Source organism: Phoenix dactylifera, unplaced genomic scaffold (genome assembly GCF_009389715.1).
Source record: "Phoenix dactylifera cultivar Barhee BC4 unplaced genomic scaffold, palm_55x_up_171113_PBpolish2nd_filt_p 000275F, whole genome shotgun sequence".
In the NCBI taxonomy this organism is placed as follows: domain Eukaryota; kingdom Viridiplantae; phylum Streptophyta; class Magnoliopsida; order Arecales; family Arecaceae; genus Phoenix; species Phoenix dactylifera.
In genome coordinates, this window is record NW_024067760.1 from 116,159 (window position 1) to 126,088 (window position 9,930).

The following is a 9,930-nucleotide window of genomic DNA, read 5'->3' on the forward strand; positions in this document are numbered from 1 at the left end:
CTTCATTATTTTTAGCTTCGCTTGAAACTATAGGAGGGGCGCATCCTTCAAAAATAATAAAATACAGACAAAACCAAACACGAGGAACACAAATGGAATACAACTCGGGCTTGGAAACAAATCTTATCAAATTTCATACTTTCATAAATTAGACAAATGGAGCTTAACACTCTCTGTGTCACATACTAAAACACATAACAGCAAAATACCAAGTTTAAAAATGGAACACAAGAATCATCCAGTGCACCATGCAGAAGTGCACCACAGGACCCTAGCAGAGGGTCACAGTTAGGGCCATTCATTGAGAAGCAGGTAGAGCTTAGAGAGCTCAGCGGGAAGCAATGGGCATACTATGGAGCACCACAGTCTCGACCGTTCAGCCCCGGCCCGAACCCAAAGAGCACTCCCCAGTCCAACCCCTCACCGGTGGTCGCCAACCCTTCCTCCGCCGACCTCCTCCTCATCTCGTCGAGTATAAAGAGCACACAAGCGCTCGACATGTTCCCATATTCCTTCAGCACCTCCCTTGTTGCCCTCATCTTCTCTTCTTTAGTCCCACCTTCTCCTCCACCTGGTCCAGTATTGCCGGCCCTCCTGGGTGCGCCACCCAGAACACAGAGTTCCAGTCATCGATCCCAATGGGCCCCAGAGCCTGAACCAAACTCTTCTCGATGTTCTTCGATATCAGCCCGGGCACATCCTTCAGTAGGTGGAAGGTAAGCCCCACTTCTCTCAAGTGGCCATCGAATGGCGCCTTCAGAATCGGGGAGGATGGTCTGGCTAGCCGAGATGAGTTGGAAGAGCGGTCGCTCGATGGCTAGGTCGGGGTCGGCACCGACGATCAGGGCTGCGGCACCATCACCGAAGAGCGCCTGACCGACAAGGCTGTCAAGGTGGGACTCGGAGGGGCCTCGGAAGGTGACAGCAGTGATCTCGGAGCAGACAACGAGAACACGAGCGCCGCGGTTGTTCTCAGCAAGATCCTTAGCGAGGCGGAGCACGGTGCCACCGGCAAAGCAAGCCCTGCTGGTACATCATGAAGCGGTTGACGGAGGGGCGAAGGCCGAGCAGCTTGGTGAGCTGGTAGTCGGCCCCGGGCATGTCGACGCCGCTGGTGGTGCAAAAGATGAGGTGGGTGATCCGGGACTTGGCTGGCCCCACTCCTTGATGGCCTTGGCGGCCGCCTCCTTGCCGAGCTTCGGGACCTCGACGACCACCAGGTCCTGCCGGGCATCCAGTGATGGAGCCATGTATGCACACATGTTGGGGTTCTCTTTGAGGATCTCCTCGGTTACGTGCATGTAGCGCTTGCGGATCATTGACTTGTCACCTGCCTCAGATCAAATGTTACAATTTCAAGTACGTAATAATCTATATATGGCACTTCATGGATTTTTATTCTTAGTTAATTAAGACACGCAGAAAGTTTTTTTTTTCTTTGGCCCTACATGCTGCTTCTTAGTTTAGTCTTTATCTATGACTCTACTCAATACTCAATCGAACTTTGCACTCTCTTTATCGCTTCTCCCCCACCCATGCAAGCGTACGTATTGAACACAAATAGCTAGACATATAGCCATAAACTTACACATTCTCTTAAATTTCTCCTTGAGGTCGGCGAGATGCTCGCTGTTGGTGATTCGAAAATAATAATCAGGGTAGTCAGACCTGGTACACGACATTAGCAGGGTTGGCGGTGCCGATGGCGAGCACCGTCGCCGGTCCCTCAGCCCTCTGAGCCTTACGGATCTCCTCCACGGTCGTCGACATGGCTTCCTGAATCAAAAATTAGCTCAAAGAGTAGAGTAATGATTCAAGAGGAGGAGCTTGGAATGGTGGGGGAGGAGAGCAGTGGGTGAAAGGAAGGGGCGAGATGGTGAGGCTTTATAGGAGCGGGGAGGTTGGGACTGGGGAGAGAAAAGTAGGTGGGTCAGCACGTCGTGATCGGCAGCCAAACTGCCAAGTGGACCACGTGGTTTACACGCAAAAAGTGGGTAGTTGGAGCGTGAGAGATCTATCCCCATCACCATACCCCGGGGACTTGCAGAATAAAAGCAGCAGTTTGGCTTGAGAGGCATGGAAATTAAGCCAACGACATGTACAAATTCCATAATGACGATGGGAAAACCAATGACATCCACAAAAGCTCGAAAACAGATTCATTCCTGCCGTATCAAATTATTGTACGTAATTATTACAAAACGTGCTACTTTCAAATCTATCTATTATACTTTTTTTTTTTTTATCTTATAAAAGTCTTAAACCATTAATCTGCAATATTTTAATGGGTACTATTCTCAATAAAATTAGAGCAAGAACAAAAACAAAATGATACAGTTGTGCACATTCATTTATTGCTCATTCCTCAAGACTTTTTGGTGCAAGTTGCGACAGAATGATATTACGTTGAGATTGTTAACAAGCAGTAACAAGTTATTAACAACTAAAATTCAAACGGATTGGGTCGGGTTAGATCGGGTCTGAATTCAGTAAATTCAGACTCGACTTGGAAAATGAAAAATGTCCAATTTTAAAATCCGACCCAGCCTACGGATTTTCTAAAACAAGTCGGATCGAGTTTAAGCGGATCTGGTTACCAGTCAAATCGACCCATTTGCAGCCTTAAGCATGATAACTTAGTCTCACTCGAATCATTTTTCTTGCAATTACCTTAACATTCAAAGTTCAACTATAAATTGGACTGGCTATTGATTCATAGCAAGGATGGTTGTTGATGCCTCAATTGTTCACTGGGGATTTTTTGGGCACTGCACTAATAACTTAAAGAGTATTCCTTCCTCTTAGTAAAGTAATCACAAAGGGGATGGGTTGCTTTGGTGTTTCCTAGAGGATTATGGATATATAGAGGCCAATATGGTACCAGAAATACCAGCAACAAACAATAAAGAACTGTCAAACGACACATCAAAAAAAAAGGAAAATGGAAGGTACAGAAAATAATAGAAATGGTATCTTCTGCATTTGGGGGGTCTATATATGCCGGAGTTCCCTAAACTAATTTGGGTGGTCTATATATATAGGGTGCAAATGACTCATGCAACTCACAAGTGGATTGCCTTCAACTAAATTCTAGGTTAAACCAAGTTGAACCCAATGCTTTTCGATCCTGGATTTTTGGTTGAAATTATTTACATGCTAAACCTGAACCCTAGGACTATTAGGCTTCTGTAGTACAATTTCAAATATCCTTATACTAACTAATGACACCATTAGCAAAGTTGTTGTGGTTTCCCTCAAGTATATTGACTACTATTTAAAGATCACATAATTAGCTCATCACAATGGAAAAACTTTGTGGAAGGGGGTAGAGGTGAAACCCCGCCCGCATAGCAGTCCCACTGGGCCCTCCCTTCCACCAGAAAATGTTCGATGCGGGTAGATAGGATGGCCATCCTTTACTCATACCCTTCCCGACCCGTGGGTTGTCCCACGTGTAAGTACGTCATCTTAGTGCTACCTCAGTACCGGCGGACCAGATGACAACTCCACCGGGGCAGACCAAGCGAAGCATTTCATGAGTCCCCACTTTTAATCAATGTCCGCACGTTTCGAACTTGGGCCACTCCGGTGGAATTTTAGCTCCGTTCTATCCGTGCTATCACCTTGGTGGCAAAGGGAATCATTGTTTGGCCATATATTAATAAAAGAAAGTCAACAATCTTCTTTTACCATCTAAATTTGGTCAACTAAGACACAATGCAAAGCATCTTTGATGGGCATCGAAGACGACTGAGATATTTCTCCTACTCTGTATTCTTTACTTTCTTTTGATATGATTGGAAGTACTAAGTTAGAGCTATATAAAATGCCGTTTTTATCAAAAAAAAAAAAAAAAAAAAACTGAGGTGACCGAATATGTCTGATACCACGAGCTTTCACCGCCCAACTTCTAAAGGACCAGTGAAGGCAGAAATATACGGTTTGGCACGAGCTGGCTTCGAGGCACCATCCTTGGAATAGAATTCTATAATAAAACGTCTATCATTGACAACTACGTTGCTTCATGCAATGCCATATTTGTAGTCGCTTAATATGTGTCCTTTCATTCCACGTGTCAGGGCTAGAGTTCATTGTAATTCTTCAACATTGGTTGTTATTTGTGGAAAAAGGTGCATGTCCAAATCATATCATTTCATTGGTTATGTAGAGTTGAATAATCTTTGCTTTTGAAAATAGGTAAGATGACTAGGAGATATTAGATATACCGCCATACCTATAACACCATATGACGTATGCTTGCCACTGCTTGCAACATAAAGAAGCATCACACCAGAGATGAGTCGTCGAGCCCCATGTCTTGGAGTTCAGCTAGCCAATGGTTGCATCTATTATAGAAATAGAAGAAGTGAGAGAAAATAACCATGGCCTAGTTTGGAAGCAAAATATGCTATTCGGAAATAAATTATTACTATCTTCAATGATTACAGTAAATATCAGGATAGGAAGAGATAGATAGGGATAATACAAAACTAATATTTGGAATAAGTGTTTAATCTATGATAATTAGTACCTGCTAACGAGCTACAGCTAAAATATGATGATTTTTAGAAAGACAAGTATGACCTCAAGATTTTAATTACTTTTTGGTAGTAGATAGATAATTCCATCTTTCACTAATAATGGGGTTAAAAGCCATTTCCTTGGTATCTAAGCAACCACCTAACCCCCACTTATTTCCAATTGTTAATGATGGCTGGTTCCACCCTGTATGGGGAGTCATCCCAGAGATAACATGCATGGGATAGCAGGCTTATGATGCAGGGTGCTATCCCACTTCCAAACTAGATCTATAGGTATTGAAACTGTACTTTCGCAAGTTATTTCTATGTTTTGTCCGGTTGTAATTTTTGAAATCCTCTCTGACCGAGTCTTTTTATTCATGAAGAAGAATAGCATAACAATTTTGTTTCAGAATAGTTATACTTAGTACAAATAGGTCTGACAGGATAACTATTTCTTAATTACGCTATTCGTTCAAGGTTGATTAGCTGATATAAGGCCTACTCAATGCGTAATTCCAAACCAAAAAACTTGTCATGACGAAATACAGTGCCCAATCCTCTTCCAATTATTTAATTTTCTGGTATTGTTGGGTCCCTGTCAACCTCGAAATGCATGCAAATTCTTAGATGATTGTATGATTAAACTCACCCATGGTTACTAGGATACTAGCTACTATGATTTTTTTTTGTTAAAAATATACAATTTAGTTTATTGAATTTAACAAAGGTCAAATATTTTCATCAGATTCTCAGTTCTTTTCTGATCTAAGGAATCCAACCTACATTGGATGATTAAATTTCAAGCATGCGAGAACCGGCGAGATTCTCCCTGCTTGTATCAATACTTATCAAGCATAGACACATCAAAATGATGAATTATATTATGAAACGCATGCACGAGCATGGCCGTGCATGCCACCAATCACCGAGATATATTATTGTGGGTTACATTCATCAAAAGTTCGTTTCGATGATTGGCCTATAGGAATAGATCTAGGCGCGTGATTCATCGTATGCATGGCCATACTGGTGCATGTAGTGTAGGATATCATTTTGCCATCAAAGCACATGCACTTAAACAAGCGCGCGCTTAAACATAGAATTTTTCAAGATCAATAGTTGATCACGAAACCTAAAATAAATCTGGTTGGGGTTGGCACGCCCCTGGTTTTGCTTTAACCGTACGTCACGGGAGAAGTCTTCTTAGCGCATTGGTTGGTGAGAGTCTACCGGACGTTCTCCGATGGCATCCTGCGCGAGCCACTTAGCCTCCAAAGGTCACAAGAGAACAAAATAACGAATTCCGATGGGTCATAGGACGCCTCCACTTTAGCGTTCAAAGTTCCACCCATTTGTGAATTGATGAACCCCTTGTCTTTGAATGCGTGCAAGGGTTGGTCTTGGAAGCTCAGGTAGCTAGAATTCAATCATGAACATGTTGGAGACCTTATCAATTTGGCCATCATAGAAAGGTTGGTCATTCATCACATGGTTTTATTTCTCTGATGACTATCCAAATTCCACAAAGTTTTAACAACCCAGAAATTAATGAGCAAATTGAGTGCTTCACCCTGTCACTAGTACAAGGATTCTTGCATTGCATTGTCATCAGCTATATATATGGTTGGCCACAAGCTCTCGAACACACTGAATAGGGTGGAGGGCTGCACAAATAGGAGAGGTCAGGAAAGTTCTCTCTCACTGTCCATAACATACGATTAATGCTCCCCAAAATTGTAGTTGTGATTCGATGATATAAAATTAGCTCCAGTAAATCTAAATTTTCATTCATGCATGTTTTATTGACGATCTAGTTTGGACCTGCAATATACCTGGTATATTTTGCGATCGGAGGTAAACGATGTGCCGCTGCATTCTGAAGAAACACGTCATTGCCTTCATGAACTTTTTTGTGACTTCAGGAATCGTCAAATATGGTCAAAAAATGTGGCCTTATCATACGTAACTAAAACGCCTCGACATAACGTCATACATTATGAAACTATGGCAAAGGCCCAATAGCCCGATCACAAAGACACTGGCAGGTCCTTGAATAATGAATGTTGAATGACCTTTTTAGAAGTTCAGAACTAAAATTCAACTAACATTGCAAAATTATAGAGATAGGAGATGCCACGCTACCCTTCTATCACGATGATTTTTCTTTACACCACTAGAGGCATCTAAAGTGACAAGAGTTGTATTATATGTACTTCTTATACAAGCATTTGAGCAGTACAACTGGCTATATAAATTGAATAAAATTTATGAGCAAAAAAATAATTAAATATAGCATATATAGAAAGGAGGAAGAAAAGGAATAATCAATAGACTTTGATTGTTCTATTAATTTCTGGCTCTACATTTTTTTGTCCTGAAACTAAAACTAAAAATATGAGATTAATTGAATCCAATATTAGAGGGGAAAAGGATGCTGAATAATCGCCAAACTTGGGACTTAGTGAAGGTGTTGGTGCTTAAACAAAGACTAAGGGGCCTGTCAAGCCCTAAAGCGCCACTCGTGTTGTTTACGTGACCTAAAAAGATTCTATGGGTTTAAAACATATTTTAGGAATTTGAAAATTTTTTATTTATATTTTACCATGATTAGGTTAAGACAGCTGATGGAAGCTCGCAACAGGGGTTTATATGGATGTTTCTTTAAAAGCATAATGACCGTCGTACTAAAAGGGAGAAGATGGGAACTAATCTCTAAATTTAGAAAAGACTGAGGTTGTCCCTCTGAAAAATAAATATACTTTTTTTTTATATAGAATGGATGAATTAATTAATTAAGACTAGCATGTTTACATCCATAAGAATTAGAAAATAAAATATCCAAAAATTGGACCGGATGATGTGTTGAAGAATCGGATCCGACTGGTCAACCAAAGTCAAAAGGCAGAAGAAGCATGGCCAAAACCGTCTCTTGTTTTGACCAGTCAAACTAAACAGGATCTGTTAAGTTTTCTTAGCTAGTAACGGTAACTGTTAATTTTGACGCATTTCAGGATTGTACAAATTAGCAGACAATGGTTCCTATCTAGCCTCTATCCAGCTGAACTTTGAGACCGGCCGATTCGTTCATGTCCTGCATTGTAAGAATATATTGCAAATTTGCAGGGAAATATATATTCTAGGAGAAATGACAAAGTTTTTATATTTTTACAAGGTTTTGATTCTATATCATGTCCCATTTGTTTGGATCATTTCCCAATTAGAAGTGTTGAAGAGGAAAGCCGAAAAAACAACCATTACGCATGAGCAAAGACCATGAAGCTAGTACAAATCATCTCAGATACTTCATTATTTTTAGCTTCGCTTGAAACTATAGGGAGGGCGCATCCTTCAAAATAATAAAATACAGACAAAACCAAACACGAGGAACACAAATGGAATACAACTCGGGCTTGAACAAATCTTATCAAATTTCATACTTCATAAATTAGACAAATGGAGCTTAACACTCTCTGTGTCACATACTAAAACACATAACAGCAAAATACCAAGTTTAAAATGGAACACAGAAATCATCCAGTGCACCATGCAAAAGTGCACCACAGACTACCCTAGCAGAGGGTCACAGTTAGGGCCATTCATTGAGAAGGAGGTAGAGCTTAGAGAGCTCAGCGGGAAGCAACGGGCATACTATGGAGCACCACAGTCTCGACCGTCAGCCCCGGCCCGAACCCAAAGAGCACTCCCCAGTCCAACCCCTCGCCGGTGGTCGCCAACCCTTCCTCCGCCGACCTCCTCCTCATCTCGTCGAGTATAAAGAGCACACAAGCGCTCGACATGTTCCCATATTCCTTCAGCACCTCCCTTGTTGCCCTCATCTTCTCTTTCTTTAGTCCCACCTTCTCCTCCACCTGGTCCAGTATTGCCGGCCCTCCTGGGTGCGCCACCCAGAACACAGAGTTCCAGTCATCGATCCCAATGGGCCCCAGAGCCTGAACCAAACTCTTCTCGATGTTCTTCGATATCAGCCCGGGCACATCCTTCAGTAGGTGGAAGGTAAGCCCCACTTCTCTCAAGTGGCCATCGATGGCGCCTTCAGAATCGGGGAGGATGGTCTGGCTAGCCGAGATGAGTTGGAAGAGCGGTCGCTCGATGGCTAGGTCGGGGTCGGCACCGACGATCAGGGCTGCGGCACCATCACCGAAGAGCGCCTGACCGACAAGGCTGTCAAGGTGGGACTCGGAGGGGCCTCGGAAGGTGACAGCAGTGATCTCGGAGCAGACAACGAGAACACGAGCGCCGCGGTTGTTCTCAGCAAGATCCTTAGCGAGGCGGAGCACGGTGCCACCGGCAAAGCAGCCCTGCTGGTACATCATGAAGCGGTTGACGGAGGGGCGAAGGCCGAGCAGCTTGGTGAGCTGGTAGTCGGCCCCGGGCATGTCGACGCCGCTGGTGGTGCAAAAGATGAGGTGGGTGATCCGGGACTTGGGCTGGCCCCACTCCTTGATGGCCTTGGCGGCCGCCTCCTTGCCGAGCTTCGGGACCTCGACGACCACCAGGTCCTGCCGGGCATCCAGTGATGGAGCCATGTATGCACACATGTTGGGGTTCTCTTTGAGGATCTCCTCGGTTACGTGCATGTAGCGCTTGCGGATCATTGACTTGTCACCTGCCTCAGATCAAATGTTGCAATTTCAGTACGTAATAATCTATGGCACTTCATGGATTTTATTCTTAGTTAATTAAGACACGCAGAAAGTTTTTTTTTTCTTTGGCCCTACATGCTGCTTCTTAGTTTAGTCTTTATCTATGACTCTACTCAATACTCCAATCGAACTTTGCACTCTTTATCGATCGCTTCTCCTCCACCCCATGCAAGCGTGCGTATTGAACACAAATAGCTAGACATATAGCCATAAACTTACACATTCTCTTAAATTTCTCCTTGAGGTCGGCGAGATGCTCGCTGTTGGTGATTCGAAAATAATAATCAGGGTAGTCAGCCTGGTACACGACATTAGCAGGGGTGGCGGTGCCGATGGCGAGCACCGTCGCCGGTCCCTCGGCCCTCTGAGCCTTACGGATCTCCTCCACGGTCGTCGACATGGCTTCCTGAATCAAAAATTAGCTCAAAGAGGAGAGTAATGATATAAGAGGAAGAGCTTGGAATTAATGGTGTGGGGGAGGAGAGCAGTGGGTGAAAGCATGGGGCGAGATGGTGAGGCTTTATAGGAGCGGGGAGGTTGGGACTTGGGAGAGAAAAGTAGATGGGTCAGCACGTCGTGCTTGGCTGCCAAAGGTTCGGTGGATGGCCCTTCCCCCCGTGGTTTACACGCTAAAAGTGGGTAGTTGGAGCGTGAGAGCTCTATCCCCATTACAATACCCCAGGGACGTATTAATATAAAAGCAGCAGGCTGACTTGAGAGGCGTGGAAAGCCAACGACATGTA

General features: G+C 43.6%; 2 protein-coding genes across 2 annotated transcripts; both read right to left on the reverse strand.

Moving 5' to 3' along the window:
- Positions 1 to 276: 276 nt before the first annotated feature.
- Positions 277 to 1,839, reverse strand: LOC103720740 (chalcone synthase 3). Its single transcript, XM_008810587.4, is given in 8 exon segments — positions 277 to 376; positions 378 to 553; positions 556 to 745; positions 747 to 1,019; positions 1,021 to 1,148; positions 1,151 to 1,330; positions 1,589 to 1,667; positions 1,669 to 1,839. Coding segments are annotated over 8 exon segments (1,176 nt in total). The 5' UTR covers positions 1,771 to 1,839; the 3' UTR covers positions 277 to 328.
- Positions 1,840 to 7,927: 6,088 nt separating this feature from the next.
- Positions 7,928 to 9,674, reverse strand: LOC103720741 (chalcone synthase 3). Its single transcript, XM_008810589.4, has 2 exons — positions 9,407 to 9,674; positions 7,928 to 9,150 (listed from the first exon to the last, which is right to left on the reverse strand). Exons 1-2 carry the CDS (start codon positions 9,585 to 9,587, stop codon positions 8,150 to 8,152), a joined length of 1,182 nt encoding a protein of 393 aa, XP_008808811.3. The 5' UTR covers positions 9,588 to 9,674; the 3' UTR covers positions 7,928 to 8,149.
- Positions 9,675 to 9,930: the final 256 nt, after the last annotated feature.

What these genes read in the sequence shown, in the direction of transcription:
- LOC103720741 (XM_008810589.4), bottom strand. Translation starts at nt 9,587, where the DNA reads ATGTCGACGACCGTGGAGGAGATCCGTAAGGCTCAGAGGGCCGAGGGA. An exon ending in GGAGAAATTTAAGAGAATGT is followed by an intron (nt 9,151 to 9,406) that starts GTAAGTTTATGG and finishes GATCTGAGGCAG; the next exon opens with GTGACAAGTCAATGATCCGC.